General features: G+C 47.4%; 1 protein-coding gene across 2 annotated transcripts in view; it reads left to right on the forward strand.

The window, feature by feature from the left end:
- The first annotated feature begins 349 nt into the window (after positions 1–349).
- Positions 350–26,672, forward strand: part of DRAXIN (dorsal inhibitory axon guidance protein) — a 29,582-nt gene continuing 3,259 nt past the window's right edge. Inside the window, exons 1-2 of one of the 2 annotated variants that reach the window (XM_058161109.1) lie at positions 350–953; positions 24,844–25,284. In XM_058161109.1, coding sequence (XP_058017092.1) covers positions 24,855–25,284 — 430 coding nt within the window. In that variant the 5' untranslated portion in view covers positions 350–953; positions 24,844–24,854. Of the gene's footprint in view, positions 954–14,810; positions 14,880–24,843; positions 25,285–26,672 lie in introns of those variants that run through there. The other variant, XM_058161108.1, reaches the window with a different exon arrangement.

A 26,672-nucleotide genomic window follows, 5' to 3' on the forward strand; every position in this document is an offset into this window, starting at 1 on the left:
CCTTCCTTCCTCCTCCCTCCCTTCCTCCTTCCTTCCCTTTCTCCTCTTCCTTCCTCCCTCCTCATTCATTTCCTTCCTTCCTTCCTCCTCCTCCCTCCCTTCCTCATTCAGTTATTCATTCATTTTCCTTCCTTCCTTCCTCCTCCTCCCTTCCTCCTTCCTTCCCTTTCTCCTCTTCCTTCCTCCCTCCCTCATTCATTTTCCTTCCTTCCCTCCTCCCTCCCTCCCTCTCTCCTTCATTCATTTATTCATTTTCCTTCCTTCCTCCCTCCCTTTTTTCCTTCCTTCTTTCTCTTCCTTCCTTCCCCCCTCCCTCCCTCATTCATTTATTCATTCATTTTCGTCCTTCCTTCCCTCCCTCCCTCATTCATTTTCCTTCCTTCCTTCCCTCCCTCCCTCCCTCCCTCATTCTTTATTCATTCATTTTCCTCCCTCCCCCTTTTCTCCTTCCTTCTCTTTCCCCTCTTTCTTCCTCCCTCCCTCATTCATTTATTCGTTCATTTTCCTCCCTCCCTTTTCTCCTTCCTTCTTTCTCTTCCTTCATTCCTTCCTTCCTTCCCTTTCTTTCTTTCTTTCTTTCTTTCCTTCCTTCCTTCCTTCTTTCCTTCCTTCCTCCCCTGGGCTGGGGCTGATGGGCTCTGGAATGCAAGCAACGGGGGGTTAGGAGAGGGGTCGCAGGAGACGGAGGAGAAGAGGAGCCACCCAGCTGCAGGAGCTGCGCCCACGGTCCTTCTTCCCTTGCGAGCTTTTTACTCCCGAGTAAGCAGGAAAAGGGGGGGGCGCCTGGCCCCACCCCCCTTTTGCGTGGGGAGCGATCTCAAAGCGGAGTGGAGGGGGGGCTAAAACACGGTACCACCAGCCTCCCACCCCCACCCCACGCGGACCACAGGTGGACTCTGAAACGCGGCGGGCGCCCGGTTGCAAATGGCTAGGTTGGAGCTTCAGCTAGACAGGTGAGGTTCTCCTCCTTCATATGGGGGGAGGGGGAGGAGGGAGGTTTCCTCTGCTTGGCATGCCCCCTCCCTGGAGGCTGTTGTACACCCCCCCCACCGCACATCTCTTGTTAAGCATCTTTTCTTACTTTGGGGAGTTTCCCACAATGCCCCTGGGAAGGGGATGGGGGCTGGAGGCTGGGGAGAGGAAGATGGGCTGGGAGATAGGCAGAAACGAAGCGCGGGAGGGAGGGGGTTGAGACTGTGCGTGGCAGGCGGTTAAATGCCCCCCCCACACACACACAATCCTCCTATCCCCTTGTGGGAGGTGGGGGGGGGAGTATAGATCCACTCCTCCTCATCAGCCATTTCCCCATGGTGCCCTTTTCTTCTCTAGGGCTGCGATGAGCTACTGGCTGCATCCCAGCTCTTTGTTTCCTTTGTTGAGCTGAGTCCCAATTGGGGAGGGGGGAGAGAAAGAGAGAGAGAGAGAGAGACTCCGGGAGAGGAGAGCGCCCCCTCCCCTCTTTGCAATGCCCACCCCAGCCATCACTTATTCCGCCACCGCCCCCTCCCACTAAAAATTAATAAATAAAGCCGGCCAAAACACACATCCTCTTCACACCCGCCACTCCTCTTCCTCCAGGCCCCCCTCCCTCCCTCCCTCCCTCCCACGAAGACCCCAGCCTCAGCTTCTCCCCACCCCTCTCTGCTTTGCCGCTAGCTGGACCAGTCTGTCAAAGAAGGTAGAACCAGCCAGCGTGGTGAGTAGCTCTGGGAGGTGATGGGGGGGGATGTCACTGGGTGGGTGGGGGGGAAGTGGGGGGCAGAGGACAGGCAGGGGGTGCCCCCTGCACCCTTCCAACACTGCCTTCAATCCCAGACTTTGGGTTAAAAAAAAAACCAAACCCCCAGAAAATTAAAAATGTTCCACCTCCTGCTTCAGCGACCTACGAAGTCTGAAGAAATTAAAAAGCAGGATGTATATTTTCCAGAAGTTTGGGGGGGGGGACACAAACCCCGAATCTTCTGCTTTTTTTGGAAGAAGGCGGGTGTATATAATTTTCAAAATAAAAATAAAAATATTTCCCTGCCTTCCACCTGGTTCCTCCTCTGGAACAAGCTGTGAATCTAATTCAAGGTTCTTGGGCCCTATGCAGTTAGGGAAAGATGTTAAAAACTTCATTTGTAATCATTTGCATTGGTGTGTGGGTGTGGGTGTATGCGTGTTTGATTGGCATGGGACTTGCCTTTTTAAAATTGTGTTTTTGTAGTTATAACAAAGAGACTACAAGACTGAATTCTTTGGCTGGTGGGGATGGGTGGGTGGGTGGGGGTAAACCCATTAATCAATAAATCCCCAAATAATGATGATGGGGGGAGTAACATGATAACTTCTGGACTCTTGCATGATACCCTCCATCTATCTTCTCCCTGGAGAATGCAAACAAAAGCCCCCATTTCCCCCCCCCCTCTCCTTTTGCCTCCAAGGGATACACTTGGAAATTTTTTTTTAAAAAAAATGCATTTATATATTTTTTAAAATGTCCCACACGAAGGGTGAGCTGAGGTTTGAAATGGCAGATAAAATTTACATTGTCCACTATTGATAATTCTGGCAGTTTATCTCTCCACCCCACCTTTGTTGTTGTTGTTGTTGTTAAATAACTTTTTGGAGGGTTTTATCTTTTCTTTGGACAAGCTTGCACAAGGCAGCTTTTTCACCGTTCCCACAAACACACCCCACTGAGCGGGATCGATTGCCAATTTTATCCCCCCTGTTGTGGTCAGACCGACTGGCTTTTAGAGAAGACGGTTGCTTGGGAATCTTATTTTTTTTTACAAACGCGAAGAATTTGTCCTTGGTTCAAAACTTCAAATGACAACCCGTTCTGCCAAAAAAAAAAAAAAGTTAGACTAACAAGGGTTTTTAACTCCGAATGTGGGTTAAATTTGCCAAGCGGGAATATCTTTGCTTTGAGCTTCGCGAGACATGGCAGTGCGTGGTTTGGCATGTCTTTCAAGGTTTTATTTTCCTTGCCAAGCCTTGGATTCCCAGATTCTACATTTTCTAACTCTGATTTTATATCGGGGTTGGTGACCCCCCTGAGTTTGCGGACTTGCTTAAGAAAAATAAAACTAGCCTGGCTAGGTGGCTCAGTGGCTAAGACGCTGAGCTTGTCGATCAGAAAGGTCGGCAGTTCGGCGGTTCGAATCCCTAGTGTAGGATTCCTGCGTGAGCTTGGGGTTGGACTAGATGACCTTCAAGGTCCCTTCCAACTCTGTGGCTGTTAAACCGCATCTTTGCAGCTCAGTTAGCTGGAATGTGTAAGTCGTAAGAATTAGGTACATTTTTTAAAAAATCCGCTTGGTTATTTGGTGGTTATTATTGTGATTTGTTTTAAATAAACCACACAATATTCGCTTCATATTGTGTTTCCCAACCTTGGCCACTTTAAAGAGGTGTGGACTTCTTCCCAGAATTCCCCAGTCAGCCATGTTGGCTGGGGAATTCTGGGTACTGAATTCAATTCTGAAGTCAATTCTGAATCTTCAATTCTGGGAGTTGAAGTCCACACCTCTTAAAAGTGGCCATGGTTGAAAAAAAAGATTGACTTAAGGGTCGATGACTTTTTGAAACTTTGTGAATCTTTAACTTCTGTTTAATTTCAATGCCATTTTTGCAGTTCTCACTGCCCATTGCTTAATGGATAGGGGGGTTTCCCCCAGCCTCCTTCGGGTTACTACCTCGATTAGAATATTTAAAATATTTAAAACTGGAATCAAATACTTTTTTTATGAAAATATGCCCCAGTGATGTTCAGAAAGAAGGTTATATTCTTGTTTTCCCCCAGATGTGTTTCATTTGGTTGATTTCAGGAAGCTAAGTGGGGGCCAGGCCTAGTTTGGTATGGATGGGCACAATGGTGAAATTCATTTTTTTTTACTACCGGTTCTGTGGGCGTGGCTTGGTGGGCATGGCAAGGGAAGGATACTGCAAAATCCCCATTCCCACCCCACTCCAGGGGAAGGATCAGTGGTGGGATTCAAGTAATTTAACAACCGGTTCTCTACCCTAATGATTTCTTCCAACAACCAGTTTGCCAAACTGCTCAGAAAGTTAACAACCGATTCTCCCGAAGTGGTGCGAACTGGCTGAATTCCACCACTGGGAAGGATACTGCAAAATCCCCATTCCCACCCCACTCCAGGGGAAGGGTCCTGTAAAATCCCCATTTCCTCCCCACTCCAGAGAAAGGATACTGCAAAATCCCCATTCCCAGCCCACTCCAGGGGAAGGATACTGCAAAATCCCCATTCCCACCCCACTCTAGGAGAAGGATATTGCAAAATCCCCATTTCCTCCCCACTCCAGGAAAGGATACTGCAAAATCCCCGTTCCCAGCCCACTCCAGGGGAAGGATACTGCAAAATCTCCGTTCCCACCCCACTCTCGGGTCAGCCAGAGGTGGTATTTACCGGTTCTCCGAACTACTCAAAATTTCCGCTACCGGTTCTCCAGAACCTGTCAGAACCGGCTGGATTTCACCCCTGGATATGCGCATCACCAAAGGGAAGGAAAGGAAAGTTGAAGACTCACAAAAGCTAATTCCGCATGAGATCTGGGTTCTGTAACACAAAAAACCCTCAGAGGATCCTACTGAGTTAGCCAAAGAAGACATTGAAGAATATTTAGAATTACAGGAAGTCCTCCGGTTACAACCACCAGCCCAAAAATTTATGTTGCTAAGCGAAACATTTCCTAAGGGAGCTTGTCTCAGTTCACGACTTTTCTTGCCACCGTTGTTAAGTGAACTGTTGCATTCGTTAAATTAGTAACATGGTTGTTAAGTGAATCTGGATTCCCATTTTAATTTTTCTGGTCAGAAGGGCGCAAAAGGGGATCCCCTAAGACATACACACCCCTGGTCATAAATACGAAGCAGTTGCCAAGCGTCCGAATTTTAATCCCGGGACCACGGGGGGTGGTGGTGGTACTGCAACGGTCGTAAAGTGTGAAAAACGGTCATAAGTCTCTTTTTTCAGCCCCCGTTGTAACTTCAAGTGGTCACTAAATGAACTGTTATAAGTCGAGGACTACCCCCAGGGTTTAACGCACAGCAGCAAAGTTATTTGTGTTTACAAAATAAGGCCAGGCTGATATACCGGTGGTCCCCTACTTACAGCCATCCGTTTAGGGATTTTCGAAGTTACGACAGCGTTGGAAAAAAAAGAGATCTAGGACCGTTTTTTTAAACCGTTGTCGCGGCCTCCTCTTGGTCACATGATCGAAATCCAACCGCTTGGCAACTGACTCATATTTATGACGGGTTGCAGTGTTCTGGGGGGGGGGTCACATGATCCTCTTTTGCGACCCTCTGACAAGCAAAGTCAATGGGGAATCAGATTCACTTAGCAATAGCAATAGCACTTAGATTTATATACCGCTTCACAGTTGCTTTTACAGCCCTCTCTAAGCGGTTTACAGAGTCAGCCTCCTGCCCCCCAAAATCTGAGTCCTCATTTTACCCACCTGGGAAGGATGGAAGGCTGAGTCAACCAGCAGCCGGTCAGGATCGAACTATTGGCAAAGGGCAGAGTTAGCCTGCAATAGCACTTAGACTTATATACCGCTTCACAGTGCTTTACCGCCTTCTCTAAGCGGTTTACAGAGTCAGCCTCTTGCCCCCAACAATCTGGATCCTCATTTTATCGACCTCGGAAGGACGGAAGGCTGAGTCAACCTTGAGCCTGGTGAGATTTGAACTCCTAGCTGTGGGCAGAGTAATACTGTATTCTAACAGGAAGGAAGGAAGGAAGGAAAGAAGGAAGGAAGGAAAGAAGGAAGGAAGGGCACTTAGATTTATATACCGCTTCACAGTTGCTTTTACAGCCTTCTCTAAGCGGTTGACAGAGTCAGCCTCTTGCCCCCCAACAATCTGGCTCCTCATTTTACCCACCTCGGAAGGATGGAAGGCCGAGTCAACCTTGAGCCAGTCAAGATCGAACTGCTGGCAATGGGCAGAGTTAGCTGCAATACCGCATTCTAAAAGGAAGGAAGGACTTTGCCTGACTGAAGGAATGCCAAAAAGCAGATCCTTTATATAGGCCATGGGGTGTGGCTCCATGACTCAGCACTTATCCAGGCCTGCCCTCCCTTCCTTTTGCTGACGACGCCTCTCCATTCTCCGGAAGCGTGGATCTATCCACTGCATCGTTTCGTCCCCAGCTGCCGGCAATTACAGCTCGTGGCTGGCTTCAGGCGCACATGCTATCGGGGGAGAGGTTTGTTTGCTCGGTTTGTCTGGGCATGGTGCCAGGACTGGGGGATTGGAGGCATGCCAGGCCATTCTTCTTCACTATCAGTCTCTGGCTCAGATAACAGGAGATGGGAGGGGCCCGGCTGCGGAGAGGAGGGCGGGCGAGGCACAACACTAGCAATAGATTTATATACTGCTTCATAGTGCTTTTACAGCCCTCTCTAAGCGGCCCCCAACAATCTGGGTCCTCATTTTACCCACCTCGGAAGGACGGAAGGCTGTGAGTCCACCTTGAGCTGGTCAGGATCGAACTGCTGGAAAATGGGCAGAGTTACCCTGCAATACCGCATTCTAAAAGGAAGGAAGGAAGGAAGGAAGGAAGGAAGGAAGGAAGGAAGGAAGGAAGGAAGGAAGGAAGGAAGGAAGGAAGATGACATGAGGGAAAAGAGGAAGGCAGGAAAGCAGGCTAAACAACTGTCATCTAAGTGTGACATCTCTTAACAGCGATGGCAAAAAAGGAAGTGAGGTGGCTTAGGACCCGGGTACTTACGAGACCGCCTGCTGTTACCCTATGCCTCCCACCGACCCGTACGCTCTCATAGAGAGGGTCTCCTCAGGGTGCCATCCGCCAAACAGTGTCGGCTGGCGGCCCCCAGGAGTAGGGCCTTCTCTGTGGGGGCATCGACGCTCTGGAACGAACTTCCCCCTGGCTGATCTTCGGACCTTCCATCGTGAGCTTAAAACACACCTATTTATTCAAGCGGGACTGGCATAATAGTTAGATTTTAAATTGGGGTTTTATTAATATTTTTAAATATTTTAAATTTAATTTTAATTATTAGCCGTTTTGTAATTTTGCTATGTTTTAATTTGTTTTAATTGTACATATTTTGTATTTTATCTCCGGCTGTACACCGCCCTGAGTCCTTTGGGAGAAGGGCGGTATAAAAATTTAATAAATAATAATAATAAAAATAAATAATAATAATAAAATTCCCCACTCAGAGCAACTAAGATGGTGAGAGGTCTGGAGACTAAAACATATGAAGAGCGGTTGCAGGATTTGGGTAAGGACCCGGGGGTGGGGGTGTGGGGGGCTGCGATGACGGGACATGATAGCAGTATTTATTTATTTATTATTCAAATTTTTATACCGCCCTTCTCCGAAGACTCAGGGCGGCGTACAGCAAATAAAACAACAATAATCCCAAAAACATTTTAAAATACAGTAACTAGTTTAAAAATCTAATTTAACCGCTGTATAATTAAAAATATTAGATAAGAAAATTTACAAAAGATAAAAACCCCGGTTAAAAGCCCGCTAAAAAACCCACAGTATTAAAATCAATCAGGCCAGCCCCGCTTGGTGAAAAAAGAAAGTCTTGAGCTCGCGTTTAAAGGTCCGAAGATCAGGGAGAAGACGGAGTCCCACCGGCATAGGGGATAGGAGTATTCCGGTATTTGAGGGGCTGCCACAAAGAGGAGGCGGTCAAATTATTCTCCGAAGCATCAAAGAAAGCAGGACGAGAAACAATGGATGGAAACTGATCAAAGAGAAAAACAACCAGGAATTAAGCAGAAACTTCCTAAAAGTGAAGACAATTAACCAGTGGAACAGCTTGCCACCAGAAGTCGTGGGTGCTGCATCACTGGGTGGGGGGGAGCTTAAGAAGAGACCGGACAGCTACCTGTCTGAAATGGGAAAGAGTTTCATGTTCGAGCGGGGGGTTGGACTAGAAGACCTCTAAAGATCCTTTCCAGCTCTATTCTGATTAACTGTCTTGCTTAACAGTGGAAATTTTGGCATCCCTTGTAAGTCGTAAGTTGAGGACTATCTGTATTCAAGCCAGTGGTGAAATCCAATTTTTTTTAATACCGGTTCTGTGGGTGTGGCTTGGTGGGCGTGGCACGGGGTGGGGTGGGAATGGGGATTTTGCACTAGCCTTCCCCCAGGAGAAGGATACTGCAAAATCCCCATTCCCACCCCACTCCAGGGGAAGGATACTGCAAAATCCCCATTCCCACCACACTCCAGGAGAAGGATATTGCAAAATTCCCATTCCCATCCCACTCCTGGGGGAAGAATACTGCAAAATCCCCATTCCCTCCCCACTCCAGGGGAAGGATACTGCAAAATCCCCATTCCCACCACACTCCAGGAGAAGGATACTGCAAAATCCCCATTCCCACCCCACTCCAGGGGAAGGATACTGCAAAATCCCCATTCCCACCACACTCCAGGAGAAGGATATTGCAAAATTCCCATTCCCACCATACTCCGGGGGAAGGATACTACAAAATCCCGATTCTCTCCCCACTCCAGGAGAAGGATACTGCAAAATCCCCATTCCCATCCCACTCCTGGGGGAAGAATACTGCAAAATCCCCATTCCCTCCCCACTCCAGGGGAAGGATACTGCAAAATCCCCATTCCCACCACACTCCAGGAGAAGGATACTGCAAACTCCCCATTCCCACCCCACTCCAGGGGAAGGATACTGCAAACTCCCCATTCCCACCACACTCCAGGAGAAGGATATTGCAAAATTCCCATTCCCACCATACTCCAGGGGAAGGATACTGCAAAATCCCGATTCTCTCCCCACTCCAGGAGAAGGATACTGCAAAATCCCCATTCCCATCCCACTCCTGGGGGAAGAATACTGCAAAATCCCCATTCCCTCCCCACTCCAGGGGAAGGATATTGCAAAATCCCCATTCCTATCCCACTCCTGGGGGAAGAATACTGCAAAATCCCCATTCCCTCCCCACTCCAGGGGAAGGATACTGCAAAATCCCCATTCCCACCCTACTCCAGGCGAAAGGATATTGCAAAATCCCCATTCCCACCCTACTCCAGGGGGAAGGATACTGCAAAATCACCATTCCTATCCCACTCTGGGGCCAGCCAGAGGTGACATTTGCCGGTTCTCCGAACTACTCAAAATTTCCGCTACCGGTTCTCCAGAACCTGCTGGATTTCACCCCTGATTCAATCCTTGAGACTGTAGAAGACTGAAACACTTCATCTCCCTGGGTGGGTGTAAGTTGAGGAGGGGGCTGCTTAGAGCTGAATGCGTGGGGGGGGGGCGTGGGAGGTGGGGAATTGCCCCCTTTCCAGAATCCTGAAACGGATTAAAAAAGGACCAAATTTCAAGCAGTCCCCGACGGGTTTGCACTGCAGCTTCTGAATTTGAGGCGGTTGCAGGGCGGGGGATGGAGGGGTGTGTGTGTGTGTCGATTTTACTAAAATCAAAGCAGGGGTCGGCTTGGAAAATAAAAGAGGCTGAAAGATGGGTGGGGGGGCGATAAAAAACTCTTTATAAACCCGAATTCAACACCCTGGAAATAATCAAGAGTAATTGCAAGAGAGAGGGTGCCAAATGCATTTCCCGCGTGTGTGTGTGTGTGTGTGTGTGTGTGTGTGTGTGTGTTTGTGTGTGTGTGTTTGTGTGTGCTGCAGGCATTGTGGGGGGGCTTTGGGAAGAAGGAAACAGGGCTGTCATTTTACACAAGCGATTGGGGGTCTCCCTGCTGCGGCCCAAACGGCCACCGCTACTGGAATTTGGGGACAGCAGATGGAGGCCTGGCTCAGCGGGGCAGGAGAAACTCAATTTTGCCAACAATGGGGGTTCCCCCTTTCCCCCCCCCTCCTTGTCGCTCATGGCATAGTGGCTGGCGGGCCATCCTGACCCCTTGCCAAGTCCCGCCGATGTGCTCCTTTTGGCAACAACGCAGGCGGGAACATCCAGTCCATCAGCTTGGAAACGCAACACAATAATGGCTTTTTCCCTGCCGCTGCCAAGATTGTGGAGGTTTTTTTATTATCCTCTCAGCATCCTCCTTCCTGAGACGTTGTGGTCCAGATAGGGAGCATCAAGAGGGCGGGGTGTGTGTGTGTGTGTGTGCGTGGTGGGTGTCACAGTGTGAATGCCGCATCTGTTTTGTGGCTTGGCAAGGAGACCGGTTTGCTTCGACGCGCACTGCCCCGGGGGGGGAATTCAAAAGGACGCTGGACTCTTGGCAAAAAAAATTTCTTGCTTGATGGGTTGCGTTTTGTGAACGTGTGAACAAACGCTGATATTGTGCGCGTTGTATTGTTTGGTGTTTCGGAAACAAAACAGACAGTCGCATTCAGCCGGTTTGTACCCACGCACCCTGGCTGTCCTATTTAGCCACATTTTCGCGGCCGGGCACATGTGCAAAAGGGGCCAGATGCATGCACAAAAGCCATGCGGAAGGTGAGTGTGCGCGCACGCAGCGAACCAGTTGTAAGCATTTCTTTTTTTTTTCCCCAGTAAATTTTATTAAATATACAATTTAAAAACCTTAGACATGGTGCGACTTGTCTGGTACAAACTTTTCTAACACTTTTTCTTTCGTGTTGATTGCAATATAACATGGTGCATATTCCATCTATACTTTTTATCCGTTCAATCACAATCCAGTTACATACATATATTCCAGGGGTGAAATCTAAAAATTTTCCCTACCGGTTCTGTGGGCGTGGCTTAATTGGTGGGTGTGGCTTGGTGGTCAGGTGACTGAATGGGCATGGTCAATAATAATAAATAATAAAAATAATAAAGTATACAAAACTTGGGAGGCCCCGGTCTACCTTCTTTAAAAACAGTCTATCAATTGCCTTTTACTGACAGGCCCCAGTCTACCTTCTTTAAAAATAGAGGCACAGGTCTACTCACTGCCCATAGTGCTGATCAGCTGTAGTGCGGCCCTTTGAAGTGCCGCGGCAGTCATTTAAGGCCGTTTGCAGCTATATCACCACCGAGAGTTTCAGGGACAAAGAGGAACAGCGAGGCGTGGACAGTGGGGGGGCAGGGATTTTTGCTACCGGTTCTCCGAACTACCTGCCCCCATCGCTACCGGATCGCGCAATCCGGTCTGAACCGGGAGCATTTCACCCCTGACATATTCCCTTCAAATCCTGTTTACTCCTTTCTAATATTTCTTATATTATTTTACTTATTTTTCTCCCCTGTTCTTCACTTTGTTTCTAATTCTCTATCCCTACCTTCCTCCTTTTCTCTAGCCGTTTATAAAATGTATTCCAGGTTACATAGGATTCCGATTCATCTTTGTCTTTGAGCTCCATTGTTAACCTCTCCATTTCTGCACAGGTCAATATTTTGTTGATTATGTCTGCCTCCTGTGGGTTCTCTCTGCATTTCCACTTTTGTGCGAATATCAACCTCGCTGCCGTTAATATGTGTACCATGATATATTTCTTCTTTTTTGTAATTATCCCTTAAAGTAAAGGTAAATGTTCCCCTCGCACATACATGCTAGTCGTTGCAAACTCTAGGAGGCAGTGCTCATCTCTGTTTCAAAGCCGAAGAGCCAGCGCTGTCCGAAGACGTCTCTGTGGACATGTGGCCGGCATGACTGAATGCCAAAGGTGCACGGAACGCTGTTACCTTCCCACCAAAGGTGGTCCCTATTTTTTCTACTTGCATTTTTACGTGCTTTCGAAACTGCTAGGTTGGCAGAAGCTGGGACAAGTAACGGGAGCTCACCCGTTACACGGCAGCACTAGGGATTCGATCGACAAGCTCAACGTCCTAGCCCCTGAGCCACCGTGTCCCGTTAATTATCCCTTTAATTAGGAAGAGATCTGGCGATATATCTATCGTCTGGTTTAACATCTCTTCTAGCCACTGTTATATTTGAAGACAAAAGGCCTTGGCTTTCGGGCATCCCCACCACATATGATAATAGGTGCCTAGTGTTGCTTTTACATTTCCAACATTTCGGTGAGCAGTTTTTGTACATCTTGGCCTGTAAGCATTTCTGAAACCCACCGCTGGTCGCGTCGACATTTTTCCAACCTGCTTCTACGGATTTTTTTACTCGTTTTTTGGCTTTAGGAGAGTGAACAGCATGAAGGAGCTGGTTTGTTTTTAGCTTTGGCCCGTGAAATGCTTCAAGGAAGTTCTCAACGTATGACCGCGACTGAGTCCAAGGTTTCTGTTGCTAAGTGAAATTCGGTTGATTCAGTGAGTTTTGCCGCGTTTTACGCCTTTCCTTGCCACCGTCGCTTAAGTGAATCTGGCTTCCCCATTGACTTCGCTTGTCCGAAGGTCGCCAAAGGGGATTGTGTGACACCTCCCCCCCGGGGAGGCTACGACCGTCATAAATATGAGTCGGTTGCTAAGAGCCCGGATTCTGACCACGTGGCCACAGAAATTTCTAGCAGAATTTTATTTCCAAGAATATTTGGGGGGTTATTGTGATTTGTTTTGATTAAACCACACAAAATTCACTCGCGTCAGTGTTTCTCAACCTTGGCAACTTTAAGAGGTGCGGACTTCAACTCCCAGAATTCCCCAATCATGACTGGCTGGGGCATTCTGGGAGTTGAAGTCCACACCTCTTAAATGTTGCCAAGGTTAATAAGCACTGATTTAAGGGCTGATGACTTTCGGAAACTTGGCGGCTCTTATCCTCCGACAGAAGGTTTACGTCAAGTGCCTGATCTTCGGACTTTTCGCCGTGAGCTGAAAACGCATCTATTTATTCAAGCGGGACTGGCCTAATTAAATTTTAATCCGGGGTTATTTATATTTTAGGGTTTTTAATCCGGGGTTATTTATATTTTAGGGTTTTAAAACATTTAAAAATGTTTTAAATTTTTAAATTTTTGGCCATTTTGTAATATGTTTGTTTTAGTCTTGTTTTAATGTATATGTTGCACTTTTTTATTTGGCTGTACACCACCCTGACTCCTTCGGGAGAAGGGCGGTATAAAAATCGAATAAATAAATAAATAAATAAAATAAGAAGCGTGAAAAACCGTTCCCGAGTCACTTTTTTCCAGTGCCGTCGTAACTGCGAATGGTCACCCAAGGAACGGATGTCAGCTGAGGCCTACCTGCAGCCATGCAGCCAGCCGTGCCGAGCTGAAATGAGGCGATTTTTGCTGTGCGCGAAAGGGAAGGAACGGGTCCCTTGGGAATCGCCTGACTGAGTGGCTCAGTGCCTAAGACACTGAGCTTGTCGATCAGAAAGGTCAACCATTCGAATCCCTCGTGCAGGTCTCATGCAGGTTGGGCTAGATGACCTCCAAGGTCCCTTCCAACTCTGTTACTGTTAACCGATATATTAATCATGGTATTATTTTTTTTTTAATAGTGAAGGAGGAAGACGGAATTTAGGCATTTCTTTTTTTATATATTTTTTTTTATTTTATAAACAAACAAACATACAATACATAATCAATCATTCAGTGTATCATCTAGATCAGGGGTCTCCAACCTTGGCAACTTTAAGACTTGTGGACTTCAACTCCCAGAGTTCCTCAGCCAGCTTTGCTTTGCTGGCTGAGGAACTCTGGGAGTTGAAGTCCACAAGTCTTAAAGTTGCCAAGGTTGGAGACCCCTGATCTAGATGTTTCTATTGTGCCTTCATCTTCTTCTTCTTATTCCTCCGGTCTTCCTCATTTCTTTATTTTTCCCATTTCTTTATTATAACATTCTCCCCATTCTTCATTTACTATAACATTTTCTTGTTTCCTATTAATATATTTATCTATATCTCTCCTCTAACCGATTGTAAAATTGTCTCCATACCTTGTAATATTCCGAATCCTCCCTTTCTTTAATTATCAAAGTCAGTCGATTCATTTCTGCATAATCTAATATTTTCTTAATTACTTCCTCTTCTGGAGGGATTTTCTCTACTTCCATCTTTGTGCAAATACTATCCTCGCTACAGTTAGAATAGAATAGAATAGTTTATTGGCCAAGTGTGATTGGACACACAAGGAATTTGTCTTGGTGCATCTGCTCTCAGTGTACAGAAAAGAAAAGATACCTTCATCAAGGTACAACATTTACAACACAATTGATGGTCAATATATCAATATAAATCATAAGGATTGCCAGCAACAAGTTACAGTCATACAGTCATAAGTGGAAAGAGATTGGTGATGGGAATGATGAGAAGATTAATAGTAGTGCAGATTTAGTAAATAGTTTGACAGTGTTGAGGGAATTATTTGTTTAGCAGAGTGATGGCCTTCGGGAAAAAACTGTTCTTGTGTCTAGTTGTTCTGGTGTGCAGTGCTCTATAGCGTCGTTTTGAGGGTAGGAGTTGAAACAGTTTATGTCCAGGATGCGAGGGATCTGCAAATATTTTCACAGCCCTCTTTTTTCTTTTTTTTTGCATACACATATTACACATATTTTTATTACAATTATTATAATGCATACGTATATATATACTTGCCCATCTCTCTATATACAGTATATAATATATATAAAACATAATTTCTATTATAATATTTGTGCCTACATTAACATGTGTTATGCTTACATCTCCTTCTCTGTTTCATGGTATACATACAATACATGTAACATCATTTTTATTATAATTGTGCATTCACTATACCTACTTGCATCGCTATTTCTTTATAACTTTTTTTTTATTGAAAAAGTTTTACAAAGCTTTTCCCCCTCCCGCTCCTGCCTCTCCCCTCCCTTCACAAATCCCCTCCCCCCCCCTCCAACTTCCCGGAACAAACACAAGGTTTAGTTAAAAATAAAACAAACATATGCTAACAATTTTTCCCTCCCAACTCAATTATACTCCTACAATTCTCATCAGTTCCTAACCTCCCCAAAACCCTCTTTTTGACTCGTGCAGTATACAGGACCTCCATGGAAGGCAGGTTGGTAGCCATGGTTTTTCCTGCAGTTCTAATGATCCCCTGAAGTCTGTGTCTGTCTTGTTTATTTATTTATTTATTTTATTTATTTTCATTTATATCCCGCCCTTCTCCAAAGACTCAGGGCGGCTTACACTATGTAAAGCAATAGTCTTCATTCTATTTGTATATTTATATACAAAGTCAACTTATTGCCCCCAACAATCTGGGTCCTCATTTTACCTACCTTATAAAGGATGGAAGGCTGAGTCAACCTTGGGCCTGGTGGGACTTGAACCTGCAATAATTGCAGGCAGCTGCTGTTAATAACAGACTGCATTAGCAGTCTGAGCCACAGAGACCCCTTGTTGGGTTGCAGAACCGAACCAGACAGCTATTACATGTACCTTTTCTTTGCTAATATTTCTTCATGCCCGATTTGGGGCGGCTGAAACCACATTGCATTTGCCTTAAGCAGCAAAAGGTCGGAGTGGGAGGGGGGTATCGCCCGAAAGCGGGGGGGCAGATTTTGTAACTCTCTGCCAGGTTGCCAAGAGTGCCAACTGCTCTGGTTGTTGCACGTTTGTTTCCTCCTGAAGTTTCTCGTCAAAGGCAGAGCAGCTGGGAAGTGGAAACGGAGCAAGAATGCCAGCTAGTCTTGCATGCTCCCCAGAAAAAGAAAAAAACAAAAAAACAAAAAAAACCCATTTGGAGCAACAGCTGGTGCATGGCGATGTGTCACTTGGTCCTCTGGGGCTGAGGAGCGGGGGTGGGGGTGCTGCATCTCCAAGGGGGACAAGCAGCACTTGATTAATGACCCTATTTGCATCCGGCTGGCTTCCCAAGGGGCAGGCTGGCGCACATGTTCGAATTCAAACCCGGCTCTCTGTGGGGAGGGGGTGTGCCGCCTCCCTCAATGCTGAGGGAGGGGGGGATGAGACCCCCAAATGGGGGCGGGGTGGTCTCTTGTTTGGAAAGGGAAGACGTGACCTATCTGGAAACGGAGGGGAAGGCGCCAGCTCCCTCAAAGCGTTGCCTGGAAATGAATTCTGCTAGAAAAAGTGGCTTTTGCGGGAATGGGGTTTTTTTTAGACATCATACATGATAGATGATTGACAGACAGATAGACAGATAGATGATAGATAGCTTGACAGATAGATAGACAGATAGAAGAGAGAGAGAACAATAGATGATAGATAGATAGATAGATAGATAGATAGATAGATAGATAGATAGATAGATAGATAGATAGATAGATGATAGATAGATAGACAGACATAGACAAAGGGAAACAGACAGATGAAAGAGAGAGAGAAGAGAGAGAGAACATAGATGAGATAGATAGATAGATAGATGATAGACAGACAGATGATAGGTAGCTAGACAGACAGACAGATAGAAGAGAGAGAGAACAGATAGATGATAGAGATACAGATAGATAAACAGACAGACAGAAAGACAGACAGACAAAGAGAGACAGATAGATGAAAGAGAGAGAAGAGAGAGAAAAAAGATAGATTAGATAGATAGATAGATGATAAATAGACAGACAGACAGACAGATAGATAGATAGATGATAGATAGCTAGACAGACAGATAGAAGAGAGAGAGAACAGATAGATAAGATAGATGATAGATAGATAGATAGATAGATAGATAGATAGATAGATAGATAGATAGATAGATAGATAGAGATAGGCAGACAGAAGAGAAGAAAGAGATAGACAGATAGAAGGGAGAAAGAGAACAGATAGATGATAGATTGATAGATAGATGATATAGATAGATAGATAAATGATAGATACAGACAGAGATAGACAGATAAATAGATGAGAGAGAGAGAGAAGAGAGAGAGAGAGAACAGATAGATAGACAGATAGAGATATAGACAGACAGACAGACAAAGAGAGATAGACAGATAGATAAATAGATGAGAGAGAGAGCGATACAGAGCCCCGTTCTTAATCTCCACCTCTTTTTTTCCAACCACTGATAAAATAAATTCCATGCTAGATAATATTATTATTATTGTTGTTGTTGTTGTTGTTGTTGTTGTTGTTGTTGTTATTATTATTATTATTATTATTATTATTATTATTATTATTTATATTTGTATACCACCCATCTCCCGAAGGACTCAGGGCGGTTCACAACCAATAAAACAACAGAAAAACATATAATACATATAAAACAGCAAAAAAGAATAGAAAATTAATTTCAATTGATGCCCTAAAACTTTTAAATACAAATTTAAAACCCCATTTAAAACCCCTGATTTAAAAATCCCAATTTAAAACTACGTTCAAGCTAGTCCTGCTCTTCGAAACAGCAACGTCTTCAGCTCGCAGCGGAAGGACCTGAGATCGGGGAGTTGACGAAGCCCCAGAGGGAGCTCGTTCCAGAGGGTAGGGGCCCCCACAGAGAAGGCCCTCCCCCTGGAGGTCGCCAGCCGACATTGTTTAGCTGACGGTATCCGGAGGAGGCCCTCTCTGTGAGAGCGCAATATTATGTGTCCTCTTTCTGTTTGATTTTCAGTGCAAGTCTATCCATTTCTGCACAATCTAATACCTTCTTAATTATCTCTTCGTCTTGCAGTGTTTCTTCATTTTCCCAATATTTATTTATTTATTATTTTATTTGTTTTCTCAAGCATATATATAAATTAAACAGGTAAAAATATAAACATAATTAGAGTACATGAAAAGAGTAAGTAAAAAAGGAATATTAGGACAAGGACGGTAGGCACGCTGGTGTGCTTATGCACGCCCCTTACAGACCTCTTAGGAATGGGGTGGAGGTCAATAGTAGACAGTTTAAGCTTAAAGTTTTGGGGGTTTGGGGAAGAAACTACAGAGTCAGGTAGTGCATTCCAGACATTGACCACTCTGTTGCTGAAGTCATATTTTCTGCAATCGAGTTTGGAGCGGTTTACCTTGAGTTTGTATCTATTATTTGCTTGTGTATTGTTGTGGTTGAAGCTGAAGTAGTCATTGACAGGTAGGGCATTGTAGCAGATAATTTTATGTATTATGCTTAGGTCAGACTGAAGTCGGCGTAGTTCTAAGTTGTCTAAGCCCAAAATTTGGAGTTTGGTGGCATAAGATATTTTATTGCGGGTAAAGGAATGGAGGACTCTTCTCGTAAAATATCTCTGGACTCTCTCGATTGTATTTATGTCTGATATGCAGTGCGGGTTCCAGACAGATGAGCTGTATTCAAGGATTGGTCTAGCAAATGTTTTGTATGCTCTGGTTAGTAGTGCAATATTACCAGAGAAGAAGTACACAAGATTAGGTTAACAACTCTTAGTGGCTTTTTGGCAATGTTGTTATGGTGGGCATTTAGATCTTTAGAAATGAGGATTCCAAGGTTCTTGACAGAGTGAGGGTCATCTACAAGGTCATGTCCATCTAATTTGTATTTTATGTTTGTATGACTATTATTATGTGAAGATAATCCTCACTGCTACTACTCACTGCAGTTAGTCCAGAATGCAGCTGCGCGAGTAGTAATGGGAGCCGCTCGAGGCTCCCATGTAACACCACTGCTCCGTAGTCTGCACTGGCTTCCTGTGGTTTTTCGGGTGCGCTTCAAGATTCTGGTTACCACCTTTAAAGCGCTCCATGGCTTAGGGCCCGGGTACTTACGAGACCGCCTGCTGTTACCTTATGCCTCCCACCGACCCGTACGCTCCCACAGAGAGGGTCTCCTCAGGGTGCCGTCCGCCAAACAATGTCGGCTGGCGGCCCCCAGGAGTAGGGCCTTCTCTGTGGGGGCAGCGACGCTCTGGAACGAACTCCCCCCTGGCCTACGTCAAGTGCCTGATCTTCGGACCTTCCGTCGTGAGCTAAAAACATATTTATTTACTCAAGCGGGACTGGCATAATAGTTTGGTTTTATATTGGGGTTTTATCAATATTTTAAATTTTAAATTCATTTTTAACTATCAGCCGTTTAGTAATTGCTATATTTTCATTCCTTTTTAATTGTATATATCTTGTATTTTATTTCTGGCTGTACACCGCCCTGAGTCCTTCGGGAGAAGGGCGGTATAAAAATTTAATAAAATAAAATAAAATAAAATACTAAGACATGTAATATTAAATACATACTTTTCTCATCAAATTTTTCTGATATCATCCCTAATTTTAAAAAAAAAACAGTTTAGGTGTGAAATCTACATGGTTCCCTATGATTTTTTCTGAGTATTTTTGCCTGATTTTTTTTCTTTTTTTTTCTTTAACACAAGCCCACCACATATGATAAAATGTGCCCATTTTTTGATTACATTTCCAACATTTGCTAGACATATTTTTAAATGTTTTAGCTAACCTAGAAAGCGGGAAGTGCCATCTATAAAACATTGTGTATAAAAAAACCCCAAACCACCCAATTTTCCATCAGTGCCTCTCTAGGAAGGATGCTTTCTGATCCTGGAGGTCTTGCCACTAGGCCAGCGGTGAAATCTAGCAGGTTCTGATAGGTTCTGGAGAACTGGTAGCGGAAAGTTTGAGTAGTTCGGAGAACTGGCACATACCACCTCTGGTTGGCCCCAGAGTGGGGTGGTGTTAGATTCTGGAAGTAACGAGGCTGGAGACCAGGGTAGTGACAACAGCTCTTTAATATAGGGTGAACCCAGCGACAGGCTGGGGGAAAAACCTCTCCTTTTATACAGTTCTACTGGAGGCTTCGTCCAATCAGCAACGTGCTGATTTCCCGCTCAAATATTTAAAGGTACAAACATGAATACATAACACTCCTCCCCTCCCAGAAAACACTTTGCCTCTATTTACATATTTATTTACATGTTATTTTTCGACGTAGTCACGCAAATAACCTGGGCGTCTCCTAGTTCTTTCTGACCTGCGCGGTTCAGTTCTGGGTGGTGTTTTGAGCTGGTCGGAGGGGCTGTTTTCTCCTCCCAGCTCTTTCTCTGAGCCAACGGGCTCCGGATTATTGGCCGACTCTTTTTCTTGGCCATCCGGCCTTGGATTACTTTTGAAACTTTCCCTGCTGTTTCCCTCGGGAACCTGATGGCGTCGCTGGAACTCTGGGACCTCAGCTAAGTCTTGCGCCTCCCCCGGGTCATTGTCAGCTGTGGATTCAAATTGGTATTGGTCATGAACTGTTTCATTTGGTTCGGTTTGGTCAGTTATTCGTTTCCTTAACTGATCTATGTGGCGCCTCCACACTCGGTTGTCTGGTAGCTCTACCACGTACGATTTTGGGCCGGTTATTTTTATTATTTGTCCTGCGAACCAACTAGGGCCGTCCCCATAGTTTCGGGCCCACACCCGGTCGCCTATGCTCATTTCCCTTGTCTTTTCTAGTTCCCCCTTGTAACCCTCGGGTGTGTAATGGGGGTTCAAACGGTCCAGTGGGCACCGGAGTTTCCGTCCCATTAGTAATTCGGCTGGGCTTTTCCCGGTGGCCGTGCTTGGGGTTCTGTGCTGGACGGCTAGGAAAAAGTCTATTTTTGTTTGCCAGTCACCTGGCTTGAGCCTGGACAATGCCTCCTTAGCGCTCCGGACGGAACGCTCTGCAAGGCCATTCGACGCAGGGTGGAAGGGCGCAGAGAGGGCATGTCGGATGCCTTCCTCTGCCAGGTATTCTTCAAACTGGGCCGCCGTGAATTGAGGCCCATTGTCGGACACCAGAGTGTCCGGCAACCCGTGAGTTGCGAATAGGTGGCGCAGAGTTGCGATTACTGCTTCGGCCGTAGTGGATTTCATGAGTATGATCTCCAACCATTTGGAGAATGCATCAACAACCACTAGGAACGTTTGGCCGTGGAAAGGGCCAGCAAAATCAATGTGGATTCTTGACCAGGGGCCCTGGGGCTTTTCCCATTCCCTGACTGGGGCCGTTGGGGGTAGAGGTCTGGACTCTTGGCAAGCCTGGCATTTCCCTACCCTCTCAGCAATCTCTGCGTCCATGAGTGGCCACCACACATAGCTTCTAGCTAACCCCTTCATCCTTACGATCCCTGGGTGACCCTCGTGGAGGAGGTCCAATACCTTTCCCCTTAATTTATCAGGAATTATTACACGATCACCCCATAACAGGCACCCCCCTTGAGCCGAGAGCTCATCTCTTTTTTTAACAAACTCTTTGAACCGTTCGCCCGGCGCAGCGGGCCACCCTCTCTGTACCCAACCGAGTACAGTCCTTAACACAATGTCCCGGTATGATGCCCGAGCCACTTCCTTAGAAGTGACTGGGCCAGAGTCCAACGAGTCAATAAGTAGGATGGGCGCCCCCGGAGTGGGGTCTTCGGTCGCCCCTGGGAGTGGGCATCGGCTCAACGCGTCTGCATGCCCCACTTCTTTTCCTGGTCGATGCTGCAGCTTGTACGAATAAGCGGCTAAGAATATAGTCCATCGGGTCAAACGTGGCGAAAGTGCCACAGGCGTTGGGCGGTCGCCAGCCAGTATCCCTAGTAGCGGTCTGTGGTCAGTCACGATTTCAAAATTTCGCCCAAAAACATACTCATGGAATTTTTTGACCCCTGATACAATGGCTAGTGCTTCTTTGTCTAATTGGCTGTAGTTCCTCTCTGGGGAGGACATCGTTCTAGAGTAGAACGCTATAGGGGCTTCTGTGCCGTTTGGAAGTCGATGGCTGAGCACAGCCCCCACCCCATAAGGGGAGGCATCGCAAACCAACACTAGGGGTAATGAGTTGTGATATTGAATGAGCAGGCTATCGCTTGAGAGCAGGTTCTTTACTGCTTCGAAAGCCCTATTTTCTGTCTTTCCCCAAGACCAAACAGTATTTTTCCCTAAGAGCCTATGCAGCGGTTCCGCAACGGTTGCTTTGTTCCTTAAAAAGACCGCATAGAAGTTCACCAACCCCAGGAATGCCTGCAGCTCTGCTTTATTTTTAGGCGCTGGAGCCTTTCTAATTGCCTTGACCTTGCTCTCAGTAGGGTGAATTCCTTTCTTGTCTATCCGGTAGCCCAAGAAATCGACGGATTCGACCCCTATCTGGCATTTGTTTGCCTTGACTTTTAATCCGGCTGTCCGGAAAATCCCCAAAACCTTCCTTAGACGCTCCCCCAATTCCTCCATGTTTTCCCCTGAAATTAGGACGTCATCAAAGTAGGGGACTACCCCTGGGAGCCCCTGCAGTAGTCGTTCCATTAGGTTTTGGAACAACCCTGGTGCCACACTGACCCCAAATTGCAATCGGGTGCACTTGAATGCCCCCCTGTGCGTTACAATCGTTTGGGCTTCGGCTGTGCGGGCGTCTACGGGCAGTTGCTGGTAGGCTTGGGCCAAGTCTAACTTCGCAAAGACTTGCCCTTGCCCCAAAGAGTGCAATAAATGTTGCACCACGGGAACCGGGTAAGCGCTTTTCTGTAAGGCTTTGTTAAGCGTCGCCTTGTAGTCAGCACAAATTCTAATTGACCCGTCCGACTTTAGTGGGGTGACGATTGGCGTCTCCCACTTTGCGTGATCGACTGGCACCAAAATCCCCTGATTGATGAGCTTGTCCAGCTCCTTATCGATTTTTGGTTTTAGGGCAAAAGGGACTCTCCTCGCCTTAAGCCTAATGGGGGCTACCTGGGGGTCTAAGTTGAAGGAAATAGGGGTCCCCTTGTACTTGCCCAGGCAGTCCTTGAAGACATCTTCGAACTCGTTAAAGAGAATGTCTTTCAAGTTGCAGTCACTTCTGTAGATGCCAGTCACTCCCATGCCCAGGGCACGAAACCAGTCTAGCCCCAACAGGCTGGGCAGAGTTCCTTCGACGATCGTGATGGGCAGGGTCTTCTTGTGAGGGCCGTACTCGACTCGGACGGAGGTGGTCCCTCGAACAGGGATGCGATTCCCCTGGTAGTCGTGGACTCGTAGTCGTTGTGCTTGCAGGTGGCGCTTCGCGACGGACGGCAGCGACTTCGCCAAAGTGTCCCAGGACATGATGGTGATCGCTGATCCCGTGTCTACTTCAAGCCGGCACCGTACTCCCTCTATTTTTGGCTTGGTGAAGATCTTCTTCTCCACTTTGGTCGAGGCGCGGCCTATGACCACAGTTGTTTGGTTGGAATCTGCGCCTTTTTTGTTTGAGCCAATCGCGGGTCGCCTTGCCGATTCCGCGCTCTGATTGGCCGATTTGAATTTTCGGCGGAAGGTTGGGCGCTCGACAAACTTGAGCTAGGTGCCCTTTCTTCCCACACCGCCGACATGTCGCGTCTTTAAATTTGCAGCGTTGGCGCTGGTGTTGACCCGCAGCTTCCGCATTCGCCTCGGTCCCCTTTGTCGCGTTTTCGCGCGGCAGACCCTTCCTCGTCTTCACCGTCGGATTCGGTCTGAACCTCCTCCTGGTGCACGGAGTTGCCTTCGCCGCCTTTTGTGGGACCGGCTTCTGCAGCGTCTCTGCCGCTTGGGAGGACATTTCATGTGCTCTGGCCGCCCAGAGCGTTGGCCAGCGTTAGGTTGCTCTTTGCTAGCAGCCGCCGCAAACGGATGTCTTTGACCTCGGATGAGTTGCTCGAGGAGCACCTCGTCTAGGTCACGGTATCCGCAGTCCTTGGACGCCTTCTTAGGGCGGCCATGTAGTCACCGATGGACTCGCCTCCATCTGCCTTCGCCTCCGAATTCAAACCGCCGCACGTATTTGGACGGCGCAGCGGCGTGATTTCTTAGTAAAGTCTGTAAAGTTGGCCACGACACCGACTGCAACGGCGTTGGCTCTGCCAGGGCTTCCGCGATATCAATGACCTCCGGACCGCAGTGGCTTAGGAAATAAGCCCTTTTTCGGTTATCTGGAACTCCGTGCAGTTCGTTGGCTTCTAGAAAGCTTTCGAAACGGGTCATATACGTTCCCCATTTCTCTTTAGCCGGGTCAAACGGTGCGGGCGGAGTGTAACTGGCCATCTCCGCTTTTCTGCCCTGAGTTTGCTGGGTTCGGGTCTATCGTGCTTCAGCTCGGTTCTGGTTCTTCTCAGCCTCGAGATCCCACCTTCGTCGCCAATGTTAGATTCTGGAAGTAACGAGGCTGGAGACCAGGGTAGTGACAACAGCTCTTTAATATAGGGTGAACCCAGCGACAGGCTGGGGGAAAAACCTCTCCTTTTATACAGTTCTACTGGAGGCTTCGTCCAATCAGCAACGTGCTGATTTCCCGCTCAAATATTTAAAGGTACAAACATGAATACATAACAGGTGGGAATGGAGATTTTGCAGTATCCTTCCCCTGGAGTGGGGTGGGAATGGGGATTCTGCAGTATCCTTCCCCTGGAGTGAGGAGGTAATGGGGATTTTGCAGTAATCTTCCCCTGGAGTGGGGTGGGAATGGGGATTTTGCAGTATCCTTCCCCTGGAGTGGGGTGGGAATGGGCATTTTGCAGTATCCTTCCCCTGGAGTGGGGTGGGAATGGGCATTTTGTAGTATCCTTCCCCTGGAATGGGGTGGGAATAGGGATTTTGCAGTATCCTTCCCCTGGAGTCAGGTGGGAATGGGGATTTTGCAGTTTCCTTTCCCTGGAGTGGGGAGGGAATGGGGATTTTGCAGTATCCTTCCCCTGGAGTAGGGTGGAAAAGGGGATTTTGCAGTATCCTTCCCCTGGAGTGGGGTGGGAATGGGGATTTTGCAGTATCCTTCCCCTGGAGTAGGGTGGAAAAGGGGATTTTGCAGTATCCTTCCCCTGGAGTGGGGTGGGAATGGGGATTTTGCAGTATCCTTCCCCTGGAGTGGGGTGGGAATGGGGATTTTGCAGTATCTTTCCCCAGGAGTGGGGTGGGAACAGAGATTTTGCAGTATCCTTCCCCTGGAGTGGGGTGGGAATGGGGATTTTGCAGTATCCTTCCCCTGGAGTGGGGTGGAAAAGGGGATTTTGCAGTATCCTTTCCCTGCCATGCCCACCAAGCCACGCCACTGAACTGGTAGTAAAAAAATTTGGATTTCACCACTGCTCTAGGCGTGAGATGGTCAGCTACGTACATTTGTTGAATAAATAAATAAATTTCTTATTTTTCTCTATTTCCAGGGAAGGGAAACATGGCTCGTCCTTCCCTTTGGCTCTTCTCCACACTGCTCATTTCTCTGATGGCCACCGGTGGTCTCAGTTCGGGGCCAGGGATGGCCGCCAACGTCCCTGAAAATGACAACAGTTTCCCAAACCGGGATTCCTGGATGCGAGGCGCCCCATACCGACACAGGCAAGGGCTGGATAACCAGCAAACAGACCACGACGAGATGCCGCCTGGATCTGCGGGCTCCAGAGAAGCCGGCGGTCCCAGCTTGGAGGGGGCAGAATCGAGGGGGCTGGATCGGCCGGCCAACCTCCGGCAGAAAAGCGCCTTTGTGGGGTTTGCTTTCCCATACCCCGAGCAGGAGAACCACAACAATCCGGTGCCCGAGAGGATGAAGAAGCAGGGCCAGGCGCATCGGCGCCATACGCGAAGGAAGAGGCTGAAACAGCACCGAGGTAGGAACGGGGGGGGGGGGGGGCAGAGAAGAATGAGGGTCCCAGTCCTGCACAAGGGAAACGGGAGGAAATGAAGGAAGTGGCGAGTTTAGTGGTCATTTTTCTAGCCAGCATCTCTGTAGTCCCCTTTAGGACCGAAGGACTTCAACTCCCAGAATTCTTAAGGTATAGGAGCCATAGTTGCCCTGCAGTAGGGTGTTGAGCGAAGGGTAGGTATTGTTGTGGTCCGCCAGCAGCTTGCGGAGCTGGCAACGGAGTCAGACAGCGATGAGGCTGAGGAAGAGCATGGGCAGTCCTGGAGGTTGGGGAAGGCCCGGATGAGGGCTCTGCATCAGGCAGAGGTGGGGCCAGGGCCATGGGGGAGTGATGTGCGGACTCCAGAGCCTCCAGAGACTGACAGTAGTGAGGCAGAGGAACAGGAGGAGCCTGTTCCTAGTGCACGCATGAGAAGAGCTGCCAGAAGGCAAGAGCAGCTCAAGCAAAGAGGACGACTCACGAGTATGGCCAAGAGGTGATTGGCCCCTCCCATAAGGCTTAAAAGACCAGCAACAGTGTTTGGGCTCTTTGCTGGAAAACAACATTGATAGTTGTGTCTTCTTGCATTTATTTTGTGCCGGTGTCTTCTGAACGTTTGCCAAGAAAGGCCTTTGGCAGTTTGCCTAAATTGGACCAAGGTTGGTGATAGGACTGAGGAATTTGTGTTGGGAGGAATTTGCTTTAATTTAGTTGGAATACGCTGAGAATGAGTTAATTGTTCTAATAAAGTTTGTTTGTTTTTACACTGACTGAGTTTCTTGGGCCTGGGTCACAACAGGTATAGACAGTGGTGGGATTTAGCCAGTTCGGGCTGGTTCAGGCGAACCGGTTGTCAAATTGCTGGCTGGCCACTCCCCTCCCCGCCCCTTGCAGGAGTCCCCTGTTTTGGTTCCAGGTAAGTGCAGGGAGGCCTACTAGGCCCAAAACGGGGCGTTTTTGGCTCCAGGAGGGTGCAGGAGGCCGAGTACTGCCTGTCAAACCCCATGGCCATGCCCACTATGGCCACGCCCACCCCACCGGTCATTAGGGTAGAGAACCAGTTGTTCAATTATTTGAATCCCACCACTGGGTACAGATGATCTCTGCGGTACCTTCTTCAGGCTTTTAGGATGGCTGTCTGCTGTACGATGGCTGACATGAGTCCTCCACCAAGAGAGAGAGAAAGCCTCCAGTGTAAGGAGCAGTCAACCTACCCAGGCAAACTGGACCCTCTCCCCAAAGCGAAGGTGCTTTGGTTAGCGGAAGCGCAAAGCCCTTCCCGGGGTCTAATTGCCAGCTGATCCTTGCAGGGCTTTGCAAAGTCTCCAAAGGCAGGAGCAGTCTCTCCGCAGGGCAGAAGCCTGGCGAGATTC

The sequence above is a fragment of the Ahaetulla prasina genome, chromosome 18 (assembly GCF_028640845.1).
Source record: "Ahaetulla prasina isolate Xishuangbanna chromosome 18, ASM2864084v1, whole genome shotgun sequence".
NCBI lineage: Eukaryota > Metazoa > Chordata > Lepidosauria > Squamata > Colubridae > Ahaetulla > Ahaetulla prasina.